The sequence below is a fragment of the Ixodes scapularis genome, unplaced genomic scaffold, assembly GCF_016920785.2.
Source record: "Ixodes scapularis isolate PalLabHiFi unplaced genomic scaffold, ASM1692078v2 PGA_scaffold9__187_contigs__length_104089568, whole genome shotgun sequence".
NCBI lineage: Eukaryota > Metazoa > Arthropoda > Arachnida > Ixodida > Ixodidae > Ixodes > Ixodes scapularis.
In genome coordinates, this window is record NW_024609884.1 from 4,057,777 (window position 1) to 4,085,360 (window position 27,584).

Below are 27,584 nucleotides of genomic sequence, written 5' to 3' on the forward strand. Positions count from 1 at the left end.
TTTTATAGAGGTCGCACGCAACAATCCTAATGCGCGTTTTAAATTACAATGATTACGCTATTCTCCTCGCAATATAAAATACACATTTCACTATATTATATTTTCTGAAGCCAATAAGTTGTAGTATGAACGGCCTTACGACACCAAAACGCACAAAACTTTTTCTAACAAGCACGTCCAGGCTTGGGAAACGAAAACAGATCGGGTCCCCATCCGACGACGACGACAATCAGGATCGTGTTTTGTAGGATGAGCACTTTGCTGCGCACTAATTTAGAAGCTCCATGCTGTAACGGCTTGTGCTTTTCAAGCAAATCAGGATGATGGCGAGGCTTTCCCTCTTCAAGACGACCAGCAGCATGATCAGCAGCACGGAAGAGTTCGTCTGCCCGATTTGCCTGGAGATTTTTCAGAAGCCCGTGACGATCAGCTGCGGCCACACGTAAGAGCTCGCTTTTGTTCTCGCAACGCATGGTGCGCGTCTCCAAAACACGAGATGCGCTCGCTCGCGTCCGCTTAGAGCTGCCTTTGCTTCGCCTCTACTCGCGCTCTTTGATAGCCTTTTCAGCCCAAATGAAGGTGCGATCGTTTTTCTCATAATTCGGAGCAGGGTAAAAAAAAAAATGGTTCGACTTTGCGAGCGTTTCTACCATCAGTTCGTAACCTGTTCTCACGGCGTTCGATTTCGAACGTTCGAACGCTGATCCGCAGGCCCGCTTTTTTTCTTTCTCTCTTTCGGATTGTTTATCCCGATCTAAAGGTGGCGCCTGAATCAGGTGAATGTGGAGGATGATGCGCGGCTGCTTTTGTGCGAAGAGTGGAAAGAACGCCGTCTCTTTAAACCGACGCTCGTGGTGTGCTGTTGCTATGCGGGCCATGTCGGTGTGTTTCGGAGTCTCGGGGGTACCTCGCTGGGCACCCGATGCCCAGTCTCGTGCGATGGAGCACGTCAACAACGCCGTGTGTTCCCGACCCGACGCATCGGGTCGCGAGTTACGCAACCCGGAGTTGCATCCTTTGTTACCCCCCGCTACGTGTACGCCACAGCTGATGTGCGCACTTGAATGGAGTGGCGCGTGTCTGGCGTTTTTCGGCCGTTCGACCAGGTTTCGTCGTAAATGTCTGTCGTGGTGCGGATCCTAGGCGTCGCATTTGCTTTTGCATCCGCTGTCGTTTCAAAGTCCCCGAGCGAGCACCAGCCGACGCTGCGAGAACAAAGGAAGGGGATGCGCGCTTTCCCTTTCCCCCAAGTGCGCAGAGGAAGCGAAGCGGTTCCTTGAGAGAGTTGCTTAGCGCAAAACTTGCCATATTCATCGCAACATCGTGTGCCGAGGCGCTCTCACCCTGTAATTGATTGTTTCAATATTTAGTTATCGTCTGCAGCTCCTGCTCAGGTTCTTGCCCTCTAATAAATCATTGTATATTAATAGATAATAAGGAAAACAACTGTATTCCCGAGGCAAAGAAAGATTATGACCATAGTAAGAGTAAAATGTTTCACTTGCCAGCATTTCTCTTTTTATTTTTTTATTTTTTAGTGGGTGAAGAAAAAGGGGGGGGGGGGGGGGGAGGGGGGTTAAGGCCAATATATTTCTAATGTAAACAAGATCCAGCCAATGGTGTAGGGTTCTCTTCCGATTCCCCTCAGACCCAGTCTCCAGATGAACGTGAGACCGCAACTCTGCTCTGGGCAATAGGGTTTATGGAGTTTCGGCCTGGGAAACAGAAAAGAACCTCACATAACTAGCGGCCAGTGTTGCACCCCTTGAAGTTGGGTACAAGTGTAAGTGCATAATCAGTGGCAGTTTGAAAGTTGTAAAAATTATTTTTACAACTTTTACAACTTTATTTTTTAGTTTTTTTTTCTATATTAAAGAAGCAGCTAGCATAAAACAGATAGATACCTATGTTATGTAGGGTTCGTGTAGCACCCATAGCTATTTTAAAATAAACATGAAACAACCATTGGACTATGCCACATTTATTCGCAGGGTTCGTACTAGTCCTGAAAACCTTTGAAACCCTTGAAATTGAAGAAAATTTCCTTCAAGGCCTTGAGAAACTTTGATCATATAGTATTCCTTAAAAAAGTAGCTATACTTAATTTTGCAGCTACTAAGGTTAAAACTTTAAATATCAGGACAGACATAACTGTTTTACTTTTAAACTTTCAACACATTAAGCATTTATTCAAAGCTGGTTGGTTTCGTTTTTCTGGGATGGAAGGTGAAGGGGTGAAAAGGGCAGAGTGGGCAAGAAAGTAAACAGGACGGGAAGAAAGAAGGCAATTGCTTGGGGAGACGTTCTAAGCACTTAAGGCAACACGCTGAAGCTTGTTCAGATGGTTTCAACTGGATGGCAATATTAATCAGGAAAGTAAATCAATTGCACTAATTAATGTGATAGAATTACTACCAATGTATGATGCTGAGAAAGTGGAAGCATCAAGTGACATTATGTGCATATCCAAATCAAACTATCTGAAGAAAACTGCAAAAAGCTAATACCTAAACAATAACCCAAAAATAATTTTAAAAACGCTATACCAGCTCCTTTGCAAGAAAAAAAAAATTCCATTAGCACTTCAGTGGTAAAATATTATTTTGTGCAACAAGACCAGCATTTGCAATGAGTTGAAAATGTTGGTATGTCATAAAACTAACAGATACAGTGTTGTCTTGTGTCCTCAAAAATATCTTAATTTTTGTCTTCTAGACCTGTACGAAACCTCTAATGACGATAGGAGTGTTCCAAGGAGAGATAGAAATTAATGTATCCTAATCCTGCGGATCGCGTCGGGCGACGTAGGATGTTCAATGTGTGTTTGAGCTGCGCAGGGTGTTTCTCTACGAGATTTCCTCTGCTCGTCATACACATACAGTAGGAGGCCCACATAGTTGGTGCCACTAGAGGTCACATGGCACGTCATGGTGTCATCTGATGCAGTGCCATGTCACGTGATGTCACTAACGTCGCACGATGTGGTCACGTGACCGTCTCGCTGATAACGACATTGTGTGACCACTGTCCACTGCGTTAGGTGGGCGGTTTTTCGCCCATCAAACCTAGGTTTCCGTAATGTCGAATGTAGCAGGAGATAGGTTCACTAGTTTTGCCGAGCGCGTGGCAGCCTTTCGTGGCGTCACATCGCGCCTTCCTCGGGAATCCCAGCCCTCAAACACACTCTGTGTTTAAAAAAAAACAGTGCTGAAGAAAGTTATTTAAAGCATAACCACTGATCTATTCTATGTTTCTCTACACCGCGTGTTTTGGGAAAAGCTCGTAACTATAGCTACTTCGGTGGCTCCAAGGCCAAGTGCCGGCCTGCGGATCCCCAGGTGGCGGGTTTGAATGCCGGCCGAAGTGCCCGCAATTTGCTGAAGGCTTATTGTGGAGCCAACATTAGGGTTCCACGTCATAAGATCCTCAGTCCTACGCTGGGGTGGGCCAGATTTGGTTTGACACGCTTGGCGCCCCCAAATTTCCTTTTGTGTCTAAATGTGTTTGAAAGATTACATCGCCTCGGATGTTTTCCGACTCTTGCCACATTAATCATATTGTCGATGAAAAGTTTTCCCATTGCTACTTGTATTTCACAGCTTTTCCGTGTTTTCTCACATACATATTGAAAAGTTTTAGTTTTGCACTTACGATGGGTGGAGCCGAGCCTCGATACGATCGGCAAGCAATGTGTGCAAAATGCGTCCTCGTTTTGATCCCAAAACTGCGATTTCACTTCCTGAAACGGGACGAAGAGGCTGGAAACATGAGCGAAATAATTCATCTTTGTGTACTTGGGCAACGCGTAAAGTTATTGCTAAGAACGGTCGTAATACAATAGGTCCGAGGCCTACATTAAGCCGAGGCCATAAAGAAAAAAAAAATTAATGGTGGCCGAGTGGTCTGGGGCGTCGCAGTCTGGCGACAACGATCGGGAAGTTCTGGACACGAGTCCATAGTCCTCTTTATATTGTTTTTTTTTTTATTCATAAGCGCTTAATTAAGCACTAATTCACCTTCAGAAGCCTTTATATTTATTTGTATCTCTTTAGTCCTTGCACTAGTGCTTCAGTGAGAGCAGTTTAATGCGATAGGAAAGCGCTAAAAGGTGTCTGAAATGCGATGAAGACGAGCGTTTTCAAGCTCTTCCCCACCACACCATAGCTCAGTGCAGTGACTGCTCTCACTGAGGCAGTATTGCAAACACTAAAAAAACACAAATAACAAAAAAAAAAAAGCTTCTCAAGGAGAATTAGATTACCGTAGAATACCGTGCATCCGCCCATCCCACACTAAGCGCCCATTCCCAAATTTGTAAGATTTGAGAAAATATGCTCAGTTCATTGATATGTAAAATTGATGACTGGTCAAGTGCGCATCCCCCAAGAGACCGATCTCACTAAGCGTTGGGCGCATGCGTAAAGCCGCCATAACTTTAGTTCACAGGAGGCAGACGGCCGTGCACGCGAGTGCTCGTGCCTTCTCGTGCTCCACACGCACAGAGCTCCAGCTTGGTTCTCGCACGTGCAGAAAGACTAAAGTTCCCTCGATGCATTGCGGCAGCGGTGGCGTAGTCAAACTGGCTGGTGAGATCGGTCTATTTTTCGCGATTATCGCTATATTTTGAGTGGGCGCTTGTCCGGTACTTTACTGTATGGTACTTGTGCATTAACATAAAATGGAAAAAAAAAAAAAAAAACATGAAAGAAACATGACCCTATAAGGACTTGAACCCAGGACTTCATCAGTGTGGTTGCCAGAGAGCAATGCCCCCAGACCGCTCGGCCACCATGCAGACATTGTTTTCAGCTGTTTACGGAAGCATGTTTTGCCGATGTAGGCCGAGCAGCTTTAGTTTCTCCTTACGTTTCATTGTTTGTTGCGACCCTCCTTAGCAATAGCCGTACACGTCACTCCTCAAATATGCGAAGGCAATCCATTTTGCTCGTATTTCCAGCTTATTCCTCCCGTTTCTGGGAGAAAAATTTTATTTTTGTGATCAAAGCAAGGACGCATTTTGCGCACGTCGTTTAGCAATTGTATCGGGAAGCGGCTCGATCGATTGGAGATGCCAGTACGGTTTCCTAAATCTCTCTATTGTCTCTACTTTAGTAAGGAATTAATCAAATGGGCATAAACGATGCCAATTACTGGACAAAGCGTTAAATGTACTTAATTTGAGCTTGCGCTTTCGTTGGGAGCCTGGAAACATTTATTTGAACGCTAGCTGCTGCCAGCTCCGGTGACGCCGTGTGCATGTGCAGGTTCTGCAGCACCTGTTTGGCCCAGTGCAAGCAAGATGACCCCAAGTGCCCACTCTGCCGTTCCATTTTTGACCCGAGCAAAACAGTTCGGGCCAAGGACCTTGCCAAAAACATTTCCTCGCTCAAAGCACCCTGTTCTGGCTGCCGAAAGGTGGTGAGTGCCCGCCCCCCGACCCGGTGGGTGTCCGCCTTCACTGCGCTACATGACGCTCTATGATTGCAAGAGTAGCCTGCATTGGGCCCTCTGGGGTCTCTCTTCCGCCATGTTTGTTGGAACATGCTCACCTTGTTTGTGGAGAGTGTCCCACAGTTCTGCAAATTCCTTCGCAGTTGTCATTGGGAAGATTGCACAAGCTGTTGCTCTCGCCAGGAGTGGGCAGGCTCTCGTTGGAGAAGGAGAAAACGTCGCCTTGAAGTCAGCGACCGGCATATTGTTATTGGCTTCCAAGTTGCAGTCCGCTCCCCTCCGCTTATTTACTTGTAGGGGAGCCGAGTCTGCTTACCCAACAACAGGAAACATGCCCTGAGGCCGCAGGCGAATCCCTAAATATCTTCGAGGAGTTTCTCAAGAGCAACTTAAAATGCAGTTTCAACGCAACCCAACCCCCCACCGAGGCCCTAAGTTACAGAAATAATGGGACAGCCCAGATCTTGTTTTTCTATCTATGATACAACTAAAATGCATCCGTGTGTTCAGATACATTTCCGCCCGATTCACCCCCCCCCCCCCCCCCCCCAACTTATTCCTTTATTTGTCTTTTGTATTGCTTGAATAATAATGTTTGCCTTGTGGATAGTGCATCGATTTGATGTATATACCAAGTGTTAAAAAAAAAAGACTTTTAATAATGCCTAAAAATCGGGTAGTTGAGAATACGGCAACAAATTGCCAGCCACGGCAGACATTGGGGATTGCAAAAACCATACTAATTTGTTGAATAATGAACTAAAATTTTCTGATTAATTAGTGGAAGTAAACATATACTTTTATTTAGAAACTTGCTGAGTATCATTGAACACCACTAAATTAACTAATTTTAGAAAGATACAGCAATTTACGGCGTTCCAAAAGAACGCTAAGTTTCGACACATTTCTAGGTTTCGGTTTCCTATCGGAGCACATCTCTGCAACAGCCCCCCCCCCCCCTCCTCCTCCCCCTCTCCCTTTCCCCAGAGCCGTATATGGGGAGAGTTTGGCCAGTCTATGATCTCACCGCCGTAACGCCCCCCTCCTGAATGAGTCAATCAGCCCGCGGCGCAGAGCGAGAGGCGTGAGCGCATGCACGTGAACTGGCTTTCTCTTAGCTGAGCGGGGAGGGTCGGCCGCCATTTTCATTCATATGCCCGGCAGAATGCATCGAATCAACATCCAAATTTCAGTTCTTTCCTTTTATTTGGCAGGCTGTGGTAAGAAAATGATATTGTGTTATTGCTCGGTGGCTAACAAATGAAGTTTCTTCACGTTTGAACAAAAACTTTGATTCAGGTGAAAAAGAAATATGCCCTTAGCAGACTACGCGTAGCCTCAACAGTGCTCTGCGCCCACAGCGATGTGTCAAAATGGCGATCGTCTCCTCTTTGCTTCCTTCTTTCTCTCTCGCTCCTTCGGCGCTCTCCTCCCTTTCCTTCACTTTTCTCCCCTCCAGCGCCTTCGTTGCCACACCCACTGGCCAGACTCTCCCAATATACGGCTCTGCCTCCCCCTTGTGGCCGAGGCATGCAACATGCATGCTCCACACCTTCTTCCATCCTATGAGGGAGGCTACGATGTAGCTGTGCGCCTCGGCTTTGGATGGTGGGAAGTGGTCACTGCTGGAGAGATGTGCTTTGATAGGAAACCGAAACCTAGAAAGTAGCGATGGACTTAGTCTGCCGAACTTCAGATTCGGCAAAGTTTGGCACAAGCCAAACTTTTGAAGGAAAATTTGGCAAAAATTCGGCAAACGTCTGCGCACGCGCGAGAACGTGACAGGGAAATGAATTGCAAATGGACGCCGTGCGGTCACCATGATACCATCACGCAGTGTAGTAGTGCGAGGTGCGGAGTAGGCAACATGGTAAGTGTGTGTTTGTCAGCCTTTGCGAGTGTGGTTCATTGCAATATTTTCTGCCTCAAGAACAGAAGATCAACCAGGAATTGACACACTCCACTGCGCAAATGACAAATGATGCGGTACATTTTGGATAATGTGGTCTTCATTTGATATTTCCAGTGATGCATAGAGGCAGTTGCAACATTGACTGGCAAGTACTTTTAACCACTTGATATTTCCAGTGATGCATAGAGGCAGTTGCAACATTGACTGACAAGTACTTTTAACCCCTGAAGTGCCACATTTTTTTTTCCAAAAGTAACCCAAAGGTGCCTTTTTTTTTTTTTGAATTTTTATTCATCTAGTATTACACATATAATTTGAAAAGTTTATTACAAAAAAATCAGTGTAGGCGAAAAAAATGTTTGCCAACTAATACGAGTGCTGCCATTTATGATCAGCGCCGCAAAACTACACGGACGAGCCTTGCTCGTCCGTGGAATTGAGGGCTACCGAAAAAAACACTGTACGACCTGAGCTCGTCCATGGCACTTAAAGGGGTCATGAAACGCTTTTCCAACTTTTTCCTGTTTAGCTTTCCTCCTCAAGTCATAAATCGCGCATTCCACCAAACAGTTAAAGAAGACGAAAAGGGGGAGTCCCCTCTTGCTCGCACTCTCGTTTGTGTAATCCGGACACATCCATTCTCCCCCTAGAAGATTAGCCCGCCGCTCAAAATTCAGACAAAAGTTGCTTTCCTCACCCCGTTCATTCCGAAGCTGACAGTGCTGTTGAAGCTACGTGCTCGTTGGGCCAGCCACACTTGCCACGTGAGCGTGGCGAATGTGGCTGCAGAGAATGAAGTCAGGTGATGAAAGGGAGGCGGCTGATTGGTCCGGCAAGTGCGTCGCTTCCACCACAATGTCAGCTTAGGGGTGAAGGGAATAAGTGAAGTCCGGTTGCGTGTGACGTCAGTTTGGACCCGATGACGCGCTTTTGGGACCGCGCATGTATCATCGTGAAAAGGCAGAGAGGTTGCGAAGGGGAGGAGGTACGAAATAGTCCGCTCTGTTTTCAAATTTTCGCACTGAAAGTCAGGCTTTTGACTTTCTACCTTTTTTCTTTTGGTCCACTGAACGATGTGCTATTAGTAAAATCCCAATCTAAACTGATTTATCCCAACCCAAAAACCGTTTCATGGGCCCTTTAAGGGGTTAAAGCACTCCTCGCCATTTAGCAATCCTGTCTTCAACTCACAAGTAGTTTTCTCAAAAAAAAAAAAAATTGCTTTTTAATTAGCGTTATTTTGCGGTTTTCATCTATCAGCATAAAACTAAACACACAACTATCATGCTCGACGTTGCACATCCGACATTCCTAACTCTTCCCTTCTTCCTAAACATGCACGTGTGTCCTAATCTCGGAAATTAGCATTTTAAAAGTTAAAAACAAGACGTGTATATGGGACTCACACTTTCATGCAAAGCTGGCGTCAAGTGACTCAAATCGAAAAACATGCATGTTTACAATAATAGTGTTTTCTCTTCTGGTGAAGGCTCAGCAACCGTTGCATTCATTTTTGTGCGCGAAATGGTGACTCGCAAAGAAAGTAAGAACACAGCGTTACTGCCTTTATTTAAAAAATGTACACACTTCCAGGCTTGCGCTGATGAGGCCTCAAAACCGAAACTTGCGTACCGTGACTTCGCCCGCCACCCTGCTACTACCCAACCTTGTTGTCGCACCTCTTCTGCAGGAAGTCACTGTAAAATTGCCAGTAGACACACAAAAGTGAAACCGGTACAATAGACCGATGCCACCAAGCGAACTGCGCAGGCGCGCGCATTCCGGAAGTATTGCCGCCGCCATGCTACTTGTAGTCATCGCTCTCCGGCTTCCCGGCTGAAAAGGGCTCATGTGGGCGTACATCATAGTTTGGGCAGCCCTGGTGTTAGCTTGGATTCTCCTGCATATCAGTACTTTATAAGATTGTGTTGTTTGTGATGCCTTAATTTGTCATCAAGCGCAAAAAAAAAAAAAAAAAAAAAGTTTCGGTTTTTGGTCGTCTTATCGCTTTAGAATCGCTTTGTTGTCTGCTCCGTCGTCGTCCGCTTCTTCGCCTCCGTGAACGCGCGTGAACCCACTGCGTACACGCGGTGGTCTTACTCCAACAGCGGGAAAAACAACGAGGCCGCTACTCCCTCGAGCACTCCGGATAAACTTGGAGGCATAACTTTTATTCGATAGTGAAGACGAGCCCAATAGATATTCTCGGAGAGCGATAGTTTTCTAAAGCTCGTTTTATTCTTTTTGACAGCCTTTGCGACAGGGTGCAAATGAACTTCGGGGGGAAGCCTGCACACAAAGAAACGATCCACAAAAAGAACCTGCCTGAAGAACCGTAACAACTCGCATTTGTCAAAATGAAACGTAGCCATGCGAGATGCCTGAGAACTTAGGGTAAAGATGAGCTCTTGTGTACAGTTTCTATTCCATTTTATTTGGTTAACGGTAAGAGCTGTCCGACGGAAAATGCTTTTTTCCGGTGTGTCGATTGGTGTTAACACAGAATGGATCAGTAATGCCAGCCAAAATCACGTTGTAGAATAATAGCCCACCAAAAAAAATTAGGTCTGATTTAAAAAAAGTCGTTTTATGTCAAGTTATACATACCGAGAATCGCTGCTCTTTCTTCAGTGATTGTACTGATCTTTTGAAGCACAGTTGTGCTCAAAACATGTCGTATCAATAACAGTTGTAACCACCAAAATGCATCAAGCAAACATTGTATTAAAAACGGTCACAGCAAGGCAGTGTGGAAGTTCCGATTGAGATAGACCAACGGATATACCGCTATGGAGCGAGCGCTCTGGGAGATTCCAACGTACTAAACACTTTAGCACGCCCTACTACGTCTCATGCCCTGTGTAAGCTTACCCTCTTTAGTTATCGTGCAATGGGGTGAATATAAATTATGAATCAAATAACGAAACAAATATAAAAACCCTTTTTCCTGCCGCTCTTTTACCGCTCTCTTTACATTTTTTAGACACTCTTTTCGTGGGCTGGTTTCTTTCGGGAAGACATAAAATCCGATGCCTTTTTGCGTGGTGCGGTTATTGCAGCACCTTGACACAGAACGGGTGAAGACGGCCATTACAAACCGTGGGTAAAAGGCCGACTAAAAGACTCGTGCTAACCTGAAAATTCCCAAACGCCGAGCGTACAATGCGCCTTGACGCGGCCAGAAAACTGGGGAGAACTACAGGTACCAGAATGCACCGCGGCGGCGGTGGCGTCGTGCAACTCCTGGTGAGATCGGTCTATTACGTTTAGGAATATCACTTTATTTAGTAATAACTGTGTCAATATGCATTTAAAAAAAAAAACCCAAGAACTTTTATTGCCCTTAAAAACGGAATATAAGCTTTTAGGTTTGGCAATAAGGTATTTTTGCCGAACCTTAGTGCCGAAACACGCCCTGGTCTAAAGGGGAAACTATAGAACGTGTAATTTCAAGGTGCACAGGCTTTGTTCCGCCCCCTTGGGGGGGGGGGGGGGGGGGGGGGGGGGGAATGGATGATTTGCTGACATGGATGGACGAATGAATAGGGAAAGAATTGTGGTAACTAAGAGGAGATGGGAAGATCAGTAGAAAATATCTAGGGAGGGGTGAAAATACAGATAAAAATAAGCAATGGGAACACTTTACAAGGGAGGGGGAGAAAAGTTTAAGAAAGAAGGGATGACAAAATGTTAGGCTAGGTGGCGCAAGCTGCCGCCCGTTACAAAGGGTATAGCTATTACTATTCATCCTTTGCCGAATCTTTAAAACAGCTCGGCCAAAATTCGGCTTTGCCGAATCCTAAGATTCGGCAGAAGTTTGTCCCTTTACTACTAGAAACGCGTCCAAATTTTGCATTTTTGGGAACGTTGTAGATTGCTGCATCTTTCTGTATTTTTATATCTTTCTAAAATTAATTTTTAGTCGTATTCGATGATGCTCAGCAAGTTTTGAATTAAAACCACATGTTTATTTTTACTAATTAGAAAGTTAATTAGTGTTTTTAGTTAATTATTTGACTAATTGATGTTTTTACAATCCCCTACTTGTGTTGTGGTTGGCTATTAGTTCCCGTAAAAAGTTTCCTTTTTTCTCAACCACCATATTTTTAGAAATTTTTATGTCTTAGCTGAAATACCCGGTATTTGCGACTCCAGCAAACCAGATGGCACATATCGGAAAAACGCTGAATTGGCTGGAACAGGTCCTTTCGGAATTTCTGCATGTCTCTTGTGGCTTCCGTGGTTACATGTAGTTAACTGTAGTATCAGCTTGTTCTCAGGTTGCTCTGCACGCAACCTATGCAACCGCTTGAACCAGACATTCCGTTTTTATCAACGTTCATCAGCACCATGGAAGGACAGTGGGCAGTCCTTTGATCGCTTCCTCAAAGAAAGTCAAGCCTCTGGAAGCTCGCGCACGCCAACACATCGCCGCAGGTTCGAAACGTGGAGGATAAAAAGCGGGGCAAACCATTTTGAGTTTAATGCTTGCTTGCTGATGCCCCAGCGTTGTGCGTTGAGCTGGCACATGGCGCGGCACAACCTCTATTAGACTATAGCCCATAGTCCATAGTCACTTATAGTGATTGGAACAGGGCCCCCAAACACTGGCACGATTTGGTGTTATTGAAACGAAGCATGCTCGATGAGAAGAACACTGTCGTCCATTTTTTTCTAACCAGCGTCGGAAAAAGTTCACCAACTCGTCGTCGTCGAAGACAGCAGTCCTGGTACTGTACCCAATAGGCTGTTTGGCATCGGACACACATTTTTCTAGGGCATTGTTTACCGGTACTCTAGTGCCTGCAACGCGTTCTCGGCCGGTGTGTTTATATCGGCCGGGCATCAAAAGTGGTTCCAGAGTGGGGAAACTAATCTCGCCAAAGCTGTGGTGTCCTGCTGTCGTAGGCCAAGTAGTTGGCGGTGGAGGTTCCTGCAAAAGAGACTGGTGAATGCGAGTGTCGAGGACTGTCATGCTTGGCCTCGGAGCAGGACAGACGTCTACTCCATGGTTGTGGCAGGGAACGAACTCGAGGGACTGGAAATGAGGACGCTGTAAATGCGCCATACCGGTAATGATTGTGCTATCCGAGAGAGTGACCCTTGTCCCCAGAGTGCGCGAGTTTCCTTAGTTGCACAATGTGTGCGTGAGTGTGCAATGCCCGATGCAGGTGCCGCTGTCCAAGCTACGTGCCCACAATCGCACCTGCACCGACCAAGTGGAGGGAGCGACAGCCGCTTGGCCGCCCGTCTACCGACCACCCAACGGAGTGTCGGGGCGCGATCCTTCCAACCAGGAGAACCGGCTCACCTTCCCCTGTCCTTACTGCGAGACTGACAACCTTGATCTGGTTGCCCTGAGGGACCACTGCAATGCTGACCACAACAACAGCTCACAGTCGGTGGTATGTTCCCACCCCTATTTCACACTCCGCAAGCACCTCTGGACTTGGTGCTACCCGGCAGCACGGTTGAACTTACCCTAGTGCAAGGTTGTGTGCAAACGTGCTGTTAACGGCTATGAGAATGCCAGTGAGGTAAGCAACTCTGACGGTAGGGTCTTGGCACCTGAAATGGGACGCTGCTTCAGAATAATGCCAAGTGTTTGTTTTGGGTTATGCGTTCCACGGTATCCTTTTCTCTCCTGGCGACACATTTGGTTTGAGCCGAGAGGCCGTTAAGAACTGCACAGCACACATTCGGAAAACTCCAGCTGGCAAAGTGCTGAGAGTTCGTCCCTTTTGTCCTTCATGGTCATGCTACAACGTAATTACATGCCAATGCCACTTTATCATCATTGAACAGGGAAGTTTATCCAATCCTGGTAGCTGTAGCCCCCTTTTGGGCTCTCAGAGGCAGAAAAATTACTGCCATAGGGAGGCAGGCACTAGTTGCCAAGAGAAAGTTCTGACACAGTGGACAATCCAACCCACAAAATTCCACTGTGGGAGTTGCCCAAAGATAACAGAACTGGAAAATTGCCCTCTATTCTCATTTGTTATCAGGGTGTGTATGTCTAGTGATGAATATGGGCTTTCATTATTGCTGTAATGAAAGGAGGCTTTTCTTTTTCCCTGTGTGCAGGTGTGTCCTGTGTGCGCGTCCATGCCGTGGGGAAACCCGCATCAAAAATCCATCAATTTCCTCAGTCACCTCAACCTCAGGCATCGCTTCGAGTATGACAGTTACGTGGTAAGTCGCCCTATCACCTAGGCGTTGACTACTGAGGGGCTCCCAGTTGTTGGGGAGCCCTCCAGTAGCCAGACTGGTGCCTCTGCCTACCGCAGAACAATCCCCGGTAGGCAAAGACACCAGTGCTTCATGAACTCTCTCTCTCCCGTAATATATACATATATACGCATTCACACACACAGGATGTTCAGCGAAACGCGGAACAAATCATTCCTACCAAAACTATGTATTGCACAGAAAAAAGGCTTGTGACGTTCTGGTCCTGGGCCAGGGTCCCATTTAGGAAAATTAGGTATTAAAGTTTGGGATAATTAAGTTGTTAATTATTTTTTCAAATATCGAGTTTAAGGGCATGGTTTCACTTAGAAACTTGCTGGGCATCGTCGAAAACCCCTAAATCAAACCTTATTTGGACAGGTATAAACCACAACCAGCATTTTATGACGTTTAAAAAAAAAAAAAAAAGTTTTTCTTTTTTTCTTTTTTTTTTACGCATTTTCTGGTTTTGCTTTTTTATCCAAGCGCATCTTGGTGGCCGGAGACCTGCCCTCCCGCGGTTGAGGCAAGCAGCTTCGGCAGTTGCTTCGGCCACGTCGAGCTCGCCTGCCTCCCCTCTCTCGTAAAAAAGGAAGCGTTGCGCGTGCAGGGACGAGTGGCCGGAAAGGAAAACCTCACTTTTGAATGAGCATGACATTGCAAGATTGAACTTTTTTCTACTGGATCTGCGCTTCGGCCGCGAGAGGGCAGTACTGCAGCCGCCAAGATGCACTTCGATAAGCATACCTGCCAACTCTTCCGAATTTTTTGTAAAATGTACGAATCGGGACTAATTTTACGATTTTACGAATCTTGCTTCAAATCTTACAAACAATAATTTTTTTTCTTTTTTTGTAACTCCGTTGTTGGCGGTATCTTGCACCGCCACAAGAGGACGATAGGTACCGTCCATAGCAGCGTCGTGGTTTTTACTATCCGTCTATCCGGTGGCCACGGATCTAAAACCAATCCAAAGCTCAAAGCCTTTGTTCGTGTGTTCGGCGGTGCACGGGTGCACGTTGGTTCGGCGTGTTCAGACGTTGTTGGGCCTCATTGTTTCGGCCAGTTTCGAGGCGAGAAGTATGGCGTCTGTGTTTGTTGCACGTGTAACTGTAGCATTCTCCTGGTCACTGTGGCTTCGCGGCGCAATGCCGAACTCCAAACCTCAAAAGAGGTACTTTCAGGTGTTCCTGAAGTCCTACACGTCGAAATTTTCATGCTTCATGCCGCCCAAAAAGCGAGAGAAGTTTGGATTCTGTAGCACGTGCAAGTGTGATGTAAGCGTTTTGCACGCTGGCCAGGCTGACATTAAGCTGCACATTGCTTCGTGTAACCCCCCCCCCCCCCCCCCCCCCTGCCGCGGCCGTGGGACTTTTACAAATTTGAAAGTCCACAGGTTGGCAGGTATGGATAAGGAAACGAAACCAGAGAATGCAAAAAAACGAAGGGTTTTTCCAATTGTCATAAACTGCAGAGTTTGCTTTATACCTGTCTAAATAAGGTTTGATTTAGAGGTTTTCAATGATGCCCAGCAAGTTTCTAAGTGAAACCATGCCCTTGAACTTAATATTATAAAAATTAATTACAGAAAAATAATTAACTTAATTATCCCCAACTTAATAACTTTCCTAAAAAGAAAACGTCACAAGCCTTTTTTCTGTGCGATGCATAGTTCTGGCAGGAACGATTTGTTCCGCGTTTTGCTGAACACCCTGTAAATATATATATATATATATCTTAAGACTGTAGTAGGCCGAGGGCATGCACATATAAGTAGAAGTCAGCCAGGAACAGACAAACTTGAAAAGTTTTCATTTAATGTAAAAATACATAGGTTGTTTCGAAGGGTGGCCCTTCCTCGTCAGCTTGACTACGAAGGGCTTATACTAGAGCGATATGTCGCTCGTATCCAGAGCTATTTTGCCCGCGTTTCTGGAAGCACCCTATATATACATATGTTAGTGATGGAAGTGCTGCGCTATTTGCACCAAATTGTGCCCTGTATGCAAGCCTGCTTCATGTCATGCCAAAATGCCATTTTAGCTCAAAATTGCACCCCACCTAAGCCCCAAAATACGCTTAAAAAAAAAATTAATGTTTGTGAGCATTAATAATTTAAGAAGTAAAAGCAGAGTAAAATGAGTAAAGACGCCGTAAAATACATGTATTTTACGGCGTCTTTACTTACGTAGCTAAAATTAGTTCGTCTACCACGCTGGCCACTTAATCGTCTGAACTGTCTGACAATGATGTTGACGATATCACCGAGGTAGAAGTCTGGAGAAAAAAAAAAAATTAATAAAAATGGTGGTATGGCGGTTGTTGTGATAAGACAGAACCAGAGTGTCATACTCCTGATGACTTGATTTTTAGCTCAGCCACATGGCTGCACACCGTGACACTATTGCTGCTCGCATAAACCTTCACCACCTCGCACTGGCGCGTGCGTGTTGAGCTTCACCGCGTTGCACCGTTGTGTTAGAAGAAGTGGCATGCGGGAAATACCCATGGGTTAGCGGAATGGCTTACAAATTATGCTCAGTACTATTACAGGTCAACCTTTTTTGGTCTCGATTCTAGGTTAACCTTTACTTTTAAAAAATAGTGCCGAGAAAGAAAAAAAAAAAAAAAGCGGCCCTACTGTAATTTTTGTTTATAACGAAGTCAACGGGACCACAAAAAAGTGTGATATAAGCGGTAATTCGATAAAAGGCAACAGAGCCAAAAAAACAGTGCCAGCAGTCTTGAATGCGGATGGGAATACTGCAGAACTCTCTGACTGTATATTTAATGAGACCTTGGTTATGAACATCTCGCGGCAGCTTTACCGAGTAAAAAATAATTAAGTGGAAACAAATAATTAAGTGGAGTTTGCCGATAATTTCATCGGCATTGATTCTCCTCGAACTGCTTCGGGCATTGCAAGAACACTGTCACCACCGCTGCACTCCAATTTGTTTGGAAGCGGCCGTAGGATGTTTTGCGTCTCCGCAGTCGTCAGCGTTTCCCGAGTTGCCTCTCCGACGCAGCTTCGTGTTTACCCTGGCCGCACGTAAGGTTTACTATCGCAGCCTCCGTGGCAGAAGCATCCACGGGAACGTCCGCATCGACAAGCACAAACAAATTAAAATTATCCTCGGTGGCTTTGCCAACATCTTTTCACACACACTTGTAGAAATCGTTGGAGCCATGGAAATCGTGCGCCAGCTCGGCGAGCATACTCGCGACAGAAAATCTGATGTCCGCGAAGCAGTTGCCAATCTTTCATCTTCGGATTGCCGGCGCGCTTTTTCCTGCGCGAGAAACTTCTTGAACCCGTCCCGTATGCCTCGCTCGTTCTGCAAAATGGTAGGCAATGTCAAACAGCCATTGCCGGAATGTCGAATTCTTTGGCAATTTTGGACTTGGGCCGGCTGCTTTTCTCATCCTCGCAGATCTAAGCGACTTCTGGTTAACACTCCCATATGACGCACGTGTGCGTGTAGTACACCGCAGGGGCGCACGCCGGGGGCTCCGAACGGGATGATCTCCTCCGAGTTTCATCGCTCCCTTGACCCGATTCTGCCAGGAGTTGGGCAGCGTCGGCCGCGGGCACTGTGAGTAGCGTCGGAACGTTGACGCTGCTCCCTGCCCGCATCGGCATCGGAAAAGGCGCTAAGCAAGCTCTGTGCACCCTGTCCTCTGTTACCCATTTACTAGTTTGCCGTCTGCCTCGGTGGAGAATCTCGTCGTTTGTGCCCTCGAAATCTCGCACGATTTTGCAGAGTGTGTGGCTCATCTGAAGCTTGCCCTTGTTCGGGTCAAGAAGGTGGCGCAGCAGTGACCACGTTTTCGCCGTGCCCAGAGTCCCCTGGAGATTGTTGCACGTCTGATGCCAGTTGGAGTGTGACTGCTGGGCTGCTTGCTCGAGCATTTCCCTCTCCAGCTTGGCAGTTCAGATCTTGAGCTGGCGGTTGAATCGCTGGCGTTTCCACCTCTTGAGGCCACGCCTGCCGTCCCAGAGGCGTAGGAGTTGAGAGCCTACCTCTGGCCTGTTGTTGGTGAGATACACGTGTCTGGTGTGCTTCTCTCTATGTCAGTCTGCAGGTCTCTTACCCTCTGCTCTAGGTCTCCTGAGAGCGCAGGCTGCTTTGGGTGCGACTTACGGAATGCATCGCAGTCGGTTAAGGCCTGACATACTTGTTCTAAGAAGTAACGGCGACCTCAACCTCGATGATGGAATGGTCGCTGCCTAGGCTCTCGCCGGTGTTGGTCTAGTCGGCTGCAGTGATTTTGAGTAGTGTGAGGTCGGGGCACGTGTCCCTATTTACGCCATACCTCGTGCGCGTCGGGTGTTCCGAGTCGGTCAGGAGGGTGAAGTGATGTTGGCAAATTGCCTCATGCCACTTAACGGCTTCTGCAGTCGCCTGTCTGTACCCCCACGACGAGTGCGCGGCGTTGAAATCGCCTACTGCTAGAAGGTTCTGGTTGGCTAGGTGCAGCGCACGCGCGAGGAGGCACTCAAATACGTCTTTTGTGCAGCTGGGCAGACTATATATATTAAGAATGAAGAAGCTAGGTGCATTTCACTTCTTGGTGAGGAGTTCCACGATTGCGTGCTCCACCGTGGAGCTGTCAAACTCGTGCTGCTTCACTGTGATGCGCTTCATGACTAGCTTGGCTATTCTTGAGTTTGCGTGCGAGTGCGTGAGTGTCTGATAACCCAAAAGCGAGGGGAGGTCCCTGCTGATTTCCTGTAGGCACATCACGTCGGGGGGATATTCCCAGCTTGCAATGAACTGCGCAAGAGCACCGTGTTAACCACAAAACCTGCGGCAGTTCCACTGCCAGACTAGTGTGCCTCGATTGCGTCCTGCCATCGTTAACGGCGTGGGCTGGGGCGGCGGGGTAGAGGCCTGGAGCAGCTGGCTGAATGTAGGACGGCGGCTGCTGCGGCGCATTCGGGATTACGCATGGCTGAGGACAGTACGTCCACCCTCCTAGCTCTCTTGGCCACTTCCTGTTCGCTTTCCTGCACGTCCAGCCCCTTGTGGAGGTGGGTCATCACCTCCTCCTGGTGCGTCATCATTTCCTGCAGTCGAGTTATGGTTTGTTGCAGTTGGGTGATAAGCCCCTGCTGGCGCTCAATCGTCTGCTGCGCGTCCTCGGGCTGGCGAGGGAGAGGAAGCGCAGGAGCCCTCAGCTCTGGTGGGGGAGGAGGGTTGGATTTCTGCTCTAGTTTGTCTAGGGGGCTGGTCATACTGTCGAGACCGGTTATAACGAAGACAATGGGAATCGGAAATTACTTCGCTATATCCGCTATTTCGTTTAAACCGAATTCAATTAACGAAGTGCAAAAGGGAATGGGGAAATCGTGATTCCTTCGCTGTAGCCGCTATTTCATTATAACCAACTTCGTTATAACCGGTCTCGACAGTATGCGACATTGTGCCTTTCATCTCGTCCATAAAGCTCATGAAAGCCTTCGCCCAGTCGGGGGTCTCAACAGGGTTGGGTGGGGAGGGGTCTTCGGCAGAGAGCGGTGGCCCTTCAGCATCCATGTCCAGCTCACTCGCTCTGTGGTCCGGCTTCTCGTCTTGCTGCGGCTGCGGCCACGTCGCATGTGGCTCCTGCCGCAGCTCTCGGATCTGTCAGCCTTGGCTGGCGGTTTTTTGTTAGGTGGTTTCCTGCTACAGCCCCTGCTACGGCTACAGCGGCCGGCTTCCTGATTGCTCGGCCGACGATCGGCGTATCGGTGCTGGCAGACCTTGTCCCCGGTGGGGTGGTCCCCATCGCACAGCAGGCACTAGGGGACGCAGGCGTGTTTCGGTGCAAGGGTGGGCGACGTGCAGCGGGGGCACGCCTGGGTGCCTGGCGTTGGGCAGACATCCACACGGTGTCCCTCTTTCATGCATGTGGTGCATACCTGCTTGAGTGGTCGGTATAGGGTGACCCATTGTCGGCTGCCGTAGTAGACCACGTGATGTGGGAGTCTTCGGTCAGCGAAGGTGATGATTGCCGAGCCAAACTGGCCCAGTATGCGAGCAGTGATGATCTGTGTCCCATCCTCCGTCCGGATACATCTCACGAGCTCTTCCATGGTGGATCCTGGTCTTGCATCGTGGATGGTGCCCTTGTTGGAGTCGACCGGCGCTGCGAGATATGTGTACGAAGGGTAGCATCATCCTCCGAGCACGAGCTGATGAATCTGGGCGAGCGCCTGAGCCATTCTCTCGTCCTCGGTGTGGATCGCCAAAATGTTCTGGTTGTGGTTCACTTGCAGGTGTGCTGCGTCGCTTACCTCCTCTGCGGAGGCCCCGACCGCCTTGGCTAGGTAGTGGACGAGCTGGTAGGGTTTCCACATGCGAAGGTCCAATCCGTTGCACGGGCGCATAACGATTTTGAACCCTCCCTTCGGCAGTGGCACGAGGCGTTTCTTCGCGTGGAGGTCCGCTGGCTTGGCGGGGACTGGCACGATGGGGGCTGGGAAACCTTCCGACGTGGCGGGAACTGGGCGCAGCTTGCCCGTGCACTAGAGCACCGTATGCCACTCGTTCCCTCGGGTGTTGGTCATGGTGAAATTTTCAACAAAATCTATCACGGGCTTGCTGGGCTGATGATCAAGCACGCCGGTAATCATCTCGACGGCTCCGAGAGCCATGGCACGGCTGCCTGTGAGTTCGTCGTCGCCGAGGATGTAGAATTGGTTCCGAGTAGGAAGCGCAGGGGGGCTCCACGTGGCAGCGAATAACGCGTTAGGATATGGTGCGCCCTTGTTAGTCACTACAGCAGCGGCGGCCGGTGCATTCGGCGTTAGGGTTAACAAAGAAGAAGTTCCAGACCTAAATTTGGTGGGTAGGGAGTCTATATTTTCAGGCAGGGGAAGTTCCTGAAGATTTTTGGCAGTGCCAAGGGTCGTTGTAGTGCCATTACGAGACATGTGGGCCAAAGCCCAAGCGTGGGACGCAAAAACGCCAAATGTTGACGGAGCTGAAGCGAGGCGGGTCTGACTGACTCGACTTTGTCGTCGTCTTCCGCTCGGGTAAGGCTTGCGGAAGGTGCGTAAATGTTGAGATTTCTGTATAATACGTCGCAATTCTTTCTTAACACTCCGGGCAGGAGGGGCTTCGGCACTACTTTGAAAGTGCTGCTGTGGCTACTTGTCACATCAATCTGAAATATAATTATTCGTGATTCTGGAGACCAAATAAAAAATGACCGCATCTCCACGTGGTGAATGATGTTGATTGGGGCGAAGCTCTGGTGGTGCTGATACACTGAGCCGTAGCATGCCAAGCTTTTCGATTGTTTTCATCCATGTCAGAAAGAGAATGTGTGGTATGGAACGTGGTTATATACGCATTTGACCGCAGCGCCCTTTCGTCTATAAACGTTGAGCCAATGCATGCAAAGTTTAACGCGATTATATACGCATTTGACCGCAGTGCCCTCTCCTGTATAGACGTTGAGCGGCTACATGCAGCGTTTCACCCATGACATCCCCAGCTCTTGAGTTACTACCACACCTCAGAGCCCCCTACTCGTCCCGCAGTCGTGGCTGAGTGGTTAAGGCGATGGACTAAAAATCCATTGGGGTCTCCCCGCACAGGTTCGAATCCTGTCGACTGCGCAAAAATTTTTTTATTTTTTTAAGAAGACAGATGGGATGGCAATCGATGTGAGCACGAACGCCGGACAAGGCTAGACCCTAAGGAGCTTCGCCCCTAAAACAATTTAAAGGGTCCCTCTAATGATATTTGAGCTTCTGCACTTTTCATGTTATTACCTCATTAGTGGGTCGGGCTACTCGGGGAACAAGTAGTATTCACGAAATATTTGCTCATCATATTCCGATTCGGTCAGATCAAAACAGCGCCATGTCTGGTGGCACCCCGTGCATTCAAAATGCGCAGTTGGTGACGTTTCATGGTTGACTTTGTGATTAGCAGCGTTGGCAAGAACCGTCAGAATTTCTTTTATGGAGGCTAAATAAAGTGTATCACTTGGTGAAGTATCGTTATTCTTTCAGAAAGTCATTTTAATTTAGCGAGAAGGGTTTATGAAGTTAGATATCTAAGTTTTGTAGGTTCAGAAATCTTGGTGGAACATACTTGCATTGATCGGCGTTTAAGCGGATATGCTAGTTTTTTTATGGAATTTTACATAATGATATTGACAGGCTACATCAACTGTGAGTGTAAACGTTGGAGTGGGAGAGTCATTATAACTTAGTTGGTCATATTAATTAAAAGGTTTAAAAAACAAACAAAATGAGGGCAAAGAAGACAGACAACAGGACAGGCGCTATCCTGTTGTCTTTGTGTCGGGTCTCTTGTCCTCATTTTGTTTATGCTGTTTAAACCTTTTATATTTTAATTGATGGTAGAGACACTTTATCTGAATGGAAGTATCTGCTATGATTCATTTTTGAACAATGTTTTTTTCCTTTTAATCCCCATTATAAACGGAACCTACTTTGACCTCAGCCTTTTTAATGCGAAAGCATTAACTGGGTCCCATAGAGCGAGCTGACGTCTTCAGTTTGAAGCGCTCAAATGGCACCTAGTTTCCGCGATCCCAATAGGAGCGAAGTAAAGCTGATGGATTTTGCCTTCGGTTCCATTGGCTGGCGCGCGTCGACGGGGCTCCCATTGGCCGCTGTGCTCGTCAGTTTCCACGACCGCTCGCTCCATGGCGCTGCGTGTCCATCAGCGCGCTGTTAACACGGAGCGTCCTAGGTCAGAGCAGCGAGGAGAGGGCGCGCGCGTTGACCGGCGACGGAAAGTACGCAGCAGACGAAAAAGGGAGCGGACGAGCGGCTTGCGTGCTGTTACACTCACAACTCCGAAGTGCTTAGGTATACCTCGAGCTTTTTTTTAGAAACAGTTGCGTGTCATGCTATATTTTTTATGATTATTTATATGTATTATACCAAGGGGTAATAAGTAATATACCTGAATATCAAAGGTGAACCTTCAATTATTATCAACAATTTTAAATTAAGTTTTTTTGGTTTTTTTTTAAGATTGAAGAAAGAATAAACATGTAAGAGGGAGACGACACAACTACATCTTGGTGGAGCATATTTTCATTGATCGACGTTTTAGCAGATATGCTAGTTGGTTGTGTCGTCTTCGTCTTGCATGTTTATTTTTTCATCAGTCTTGACCAACATGCTCTTTGTCCACTAATAATCATCATTAATGTGGTAACACATGTTGGGATCTAAAACCTGCTACAAAAAGTCAAATGCCACTTCCATCACTGATATATTGTGTATGTGTGTGGGAGGGTGGGATCCCCCCTGGAAATTGAAAACTTCACGCCTGTGCCCTGTCAGTTTTTGAATTGTGAGGACCCCAAAAAAGTGCACTCTTTTTCTCATATGGAGTCTACAAAATCAGAATGACCAACCAGTTTTCTACAAGTCTGGCGCCGTCCCAGTCACGGTGCCTACTGTACAACGAACATACTATGGCACTTTTCTCGTCACTTACATGAAATGCAGAGCGGAGAGTAATTTTTGCTTGCATATGCTAGTTTTTATTTTAAAAGAGTGCTCAGATTAGTGTGCAATACTTGCAGGCCACATGCTTAGTCACGTATCTCCGGGTGTACGAAGCTTCTTGTTCTGTAGTGTGTCTAGCACAATTGCGAGTGTCGCGCTTCAGCAAAAACCCTCTCCTGCCTTTGCTCCAGGGGCCATTGTCCTTTGTCCAGATCAGAATATTAACAATACGGGAGTCTATATTGCAGAATTTCGTAGTTCACTATGTCATCTCGTGGTAACCACCACGCCGCTGTTGGGGCTACTGAATGGTAAACGGTCCCATTTCTTGCTTTCCGATAACATATTGGGATTACACTATTTTATGAAATCTGATGTGCCTGTTTTCTCTCACATGTAACACAATAATAATAAAAGTAACGTTAATTAGCCTCAAATTTCAAAATCTTTTCTTGGCCCCTTTCAGACGGCTGTCATGATCCCAACACTTTAAAGGGATACTGTGCTTCTAAACCATATTTTTTTTCTTGACCACAGAAATAGGACACTTGTCACAAATTGCACTTCCCCAAAGGAAAAAAAAAATTTATTTCTGTTGTCACGTGCATTTTATGTTGGGGGTGATTTCGTCCGTTAGTACATGCCTACTCAGAAATTGCTTCTGTTCAGAGGCCAGCATCACTGTGGTGTCATTTTCTGAGCCTTCCACTGGTTGGAGGGAGTTCAGAGGATATGGCCGTTTGCCTTTTTCAGTCAGGTTGCTAGGGACTTGCTGAAAATGATGCGATCACCGTGTAAAAAGTTCTATTTTGTAGCCAAGAGTGGCCCATGCACTGTGGCAGCGTTGCACGCATTTCCTGGTCTCTCCCCGGCAGGATTACGGCATTGACGACGACGACGCACTCCAACAAGCCCTGGAAGCTTCTCTCAAGGAGAAGTAAAGCCAAAGTTCAGAGTGCAAGTCAAGAAAGGCACATGTTTGCACGTGATTTTGTAAAAGCCACAGTCAACATTGTGTAAGCCTTTCTTTGATTGAATAAATGTGTGGGGAGTCTCACCTTTCTTGGGGAATGCAGAGCGGCGTACGGAAAGCATAGAGATATATATATCTCGGAGGTAAAGGCAGCACACTTAAATGAGAGCTCAATTGGTCCAAATTTTGAGACATGGGTCTCGATAAAGCAGCAAGTTCCTTATGCCGTACTCTTTTTAGTCAAAAGAAGCTGAAAGGACTGCTTAACATTTTAACTTTTTAGTACTATATCCTTATTTTGAGCATGGGCCTCAATGGTGCCGCCAGCTGAGAATTTTACAATTCTAACTTTTTATGTTTTATCTGCTCAAATTTGTACGAGCAGTCGAGAATATACCTAAATATATATATTGTTGTTTTGCATAGGTTTACACAGCATATATAAGCCTTTGTACACATCTGTATGTTGCAGCCAAGTTGAAGTTTCTGGTTGTGTTGACAGTAGCCGGGAGTTAATTGGGAGACTGGCCAGGTTTCACTGTTCCCCACAACCTCAAAGGTTTTGAACGGCTGTTCCTCACATTCAAAAAGGATGGTCATGGGCGGCCTGTGCAATCTTTCATATAATTTTAATTCAGTTGCAGCAGTGGCCAACTGCTGATGTAGTTGAGAGCAGAATATTTAAGCACCTTTATGCAAACTCCTTTCACTGCTGTGTTTTGTAATATGTTAGCCTCTCTAACATGCTGGGTTCTTAAACTGTGTCGGATGCCTGATTGAGCATGTTTTGGCAGACTTCGCTGGTTGTTGTGGCATGTAGTAAACCACAGTCTAGTGCCATGTTTAAACAAGCTGCAGGTTCTGTCCGACTTTATTTCTGACCCTCTAACCATCTGCAGAAAATGATTATGCATACCTTTGATAATACTCGCGCCTATCATGCACAGGTTCATTCGCAGGATAAAAACTGGCCACTTGACAAGATGTGCAAGTGTGTGTTGTTCATTCTGGCAGAAATCTGTAGTCCTAAACAAATCTTCACAAAAAAAAAAAAGCATTGGATTTTTTTATTGCTCTGAGAGAGAAAACTGTTTGTACCAAAAGCAGTAGTGCTTAGAAGAAACTATGCTTGACTGCTCTTGGACCCTGGTGGGCTTTATTGACAATTGGCTCAATCGTATGTGCTTTTAATGAAGGCAGAAGTGTGGTTGGTTTGTTACAAGCAGTCATAATCTGTCTGTGCTCGTTGCTTGTGAGGGAAGCTGGTATACTGTGTCGGGATATCCTTTTGCCCACAGTTCTTTCCATTTGCTGAGGGACTAGTCTGTGTGAGGTTCTTGGGCAGCAAGGTAATGTACATTGAAATGCAGCAAGACTCAAGTGCACTGCACCAGTTCTGTTTGGGGCAGTGCATGCAGTCTTTGGGCTGTTGCGGCTAGGGCTTGTGCATTCCACTTTTTTTTTCTAGCAGCATGAGTACTTTGAGCCTGTCTGATTTCACATTTTGTGTTAGCAAAGGCAGCACTGTCAGAAAGGTCTTGGATCAATGTTGTCACAATGGGTGCCGTAGGAAGTGTAATGGTTGGAGCCCCGGTAGTCGCAGCGTACTTAAGACGGTAGCAGGAAATATGCAGCAGAGGTTTGTTGTGCCATCAACTTGGTGAAACCAAGCACCTTACTTGGCAGTGTTTTGAGTGCCCCATACTTTGAGGTTATTTATACTACTGCGCAATTTCCTTAACTGCTTATGTTCACTAGCTTGAAGGGTCTGCTGCTTTTTGTAGTTCGCAATGGCGGTGGTGCAAACCAGGACACTATGGTATTTAGCAGGCTCTTCCATAATGGATAATGTGGCAAATCAAGTGCAAAGAAACCTGTTGCCAGCTCCATTCCACCCATCCAGGGATTACCAAATGTCGCTTATGTGCAAACACTTGTCCAGACATTGGTGTCGTAGTGCACCATGCATCGGAGCGCATTGGTTAACAGTAAATTCACAAAACTTCCCCTGTTAGTTGCCATCAAAGATGTGGAATGTGCTTTGTCAATTGTCACTTGCATGTGCCTGCCAGTGGAATGAGGGCTACATGGCTAAAGCAGTGGTGGTGCATAAATGGCCTGTAAATTTGTCATTTTAAAATTTCCTGGCCCCCTTCTTGCTGACATCTGCTTAAATAAAAACTTTTTGGAAAATGTATAAAAAAAAGTTGATTAAATGATTACAAAGCTCACCTTCAGACTTCCTGCCCTCGGCACAAACTGTGTTTTTTGGCAGGTTGGAATCGCCACTCCAAAATAGTGATTTGGCTTGTTTTCTAGTTATTTTTGGAAGTGTTTAAGGATTTTTGTGAAAGAACTCCTACAGCCTGTGCTGACTTTCTACATGCTACCAGGAAGTAGTGTACCTCTGGTTAGAAAGAAAACAAAGAAAGTCTTCCTAGGACAGTTAAGGGACAATTTTTTAATGTTTGTATGCTATTTGTACATATACCTTTTTCCTTAAAATAAAAACTTTCCAAAAAGTGTCTTGCTGCTTGTGTTTTGTTTTCACATGCTTCACAGAGCATACCAAGCTTTTGAAATGTCATGTCAATCTACACCAGGCAGCATTCTAAAATATTTATTGCAAGTTCTATTTACAGTTTAAGCACAATCACTTAAATGCAGAAAGAGTAACTGTGAGGCCGCCAGCTGCACTAAAAGATAAGTCTTAGGGTGCCATGATGTCCTTCCATTTAGGGTGATGTCATTCTTTGTAGTACCCAATACCGACAGTTAGCACTTACAGGGAATGTACAAAGAGATGGCCGGAAACAAAATGCCACCATAGAAAACGCCAAGCACTCGTGCCAGAGGACGTTCTTTTACATGTTCCAAAACAAAAAAGAAAGATGTGTTCGGAACAAAATGGACAGATGTTGTTACCTGAAGCAGAGTGCACATGAAGGCACCCTAGGTTATTCAATGGACTTCTTCCAAAACCGACGCGCCCCATCGCGGCGAAATATCACGCAGTGCACTCTGGGAACTAGTTGGCCACTCAGTTTCGGTTTCGAGTGAGCAGCTGCATCTCATGCTATCACGTCGCGACCGAACGCGCTGCTTGCGTTTTCGATTATCTGACTTTTCACGCTCGAGCGATACAAAACAAAGACCGGGGCACTTTCCTTGGTTCCCGAAACACCGCATACTGTGCGTGCGTATGCAAACGTAGTAAGTCGTGGCTTAGTCACCTCACCCCACGAGTGCATGTTTGAGCTCAATTTCAATAATCCCGTCTAGTACCAGTGAACTAGAACTGAAATTTGTTCATCTGGGCCTTACACGCATTTTGTTTGCTCAACGGCCGCTTCTTGTTACTTCATTGGGCGAAAAACAAGCCGCATCCTCACAGGGTATCAAAGTTAAGCCCAGCGTTTACGCATGAACTTTTAAACGCAATAAATTCGACTTCACCACTGCACAAAAGTTACTATGATGTCTTCCTCGTCTCATCATATATCTCCCACTCAAATTTTATGCTGATAAAAGAT

General features: G+C 46.5%; 1 protein-coding gene and 1 non-coding gene across 2 annotated transcripts; both read left to right on the forward strand.

Moving 5' to 3' along the window:
- Positions 1-175: 175 nt before the first annotated feature.
- On the forward strand, positions 176-26,576 carry LOC8031243 (E3 ubiquitin-protein ligase RNF166). Its single transcript, XM_029982694.3, has 5 exons — positions 176-442; positions 5,265-5,418; positions 12,535-12,768; positions 13,448-13,555; positions 23,954-26,576. The coding sequence occupies exons 1-5, from the start codon at positions 321-323 to the stop codon at positions 24,017-24,019; spliced, it is 684 nt and encodes a 227-aa protein (XP_029838554.1). The 5' UTR covers positions 176-320; the 3' UTR covers positions 24,020-26,576.
- Trnaf-aaa lies at positions 21,119-21,200 on the forward strand. Its single transcript has one exon. It is a non-coding gene; the product is annotated as a tRNA-Phe (tRNA).
- Positions 26,577-27,584: the final 1,008 nt, after the last annotated feature.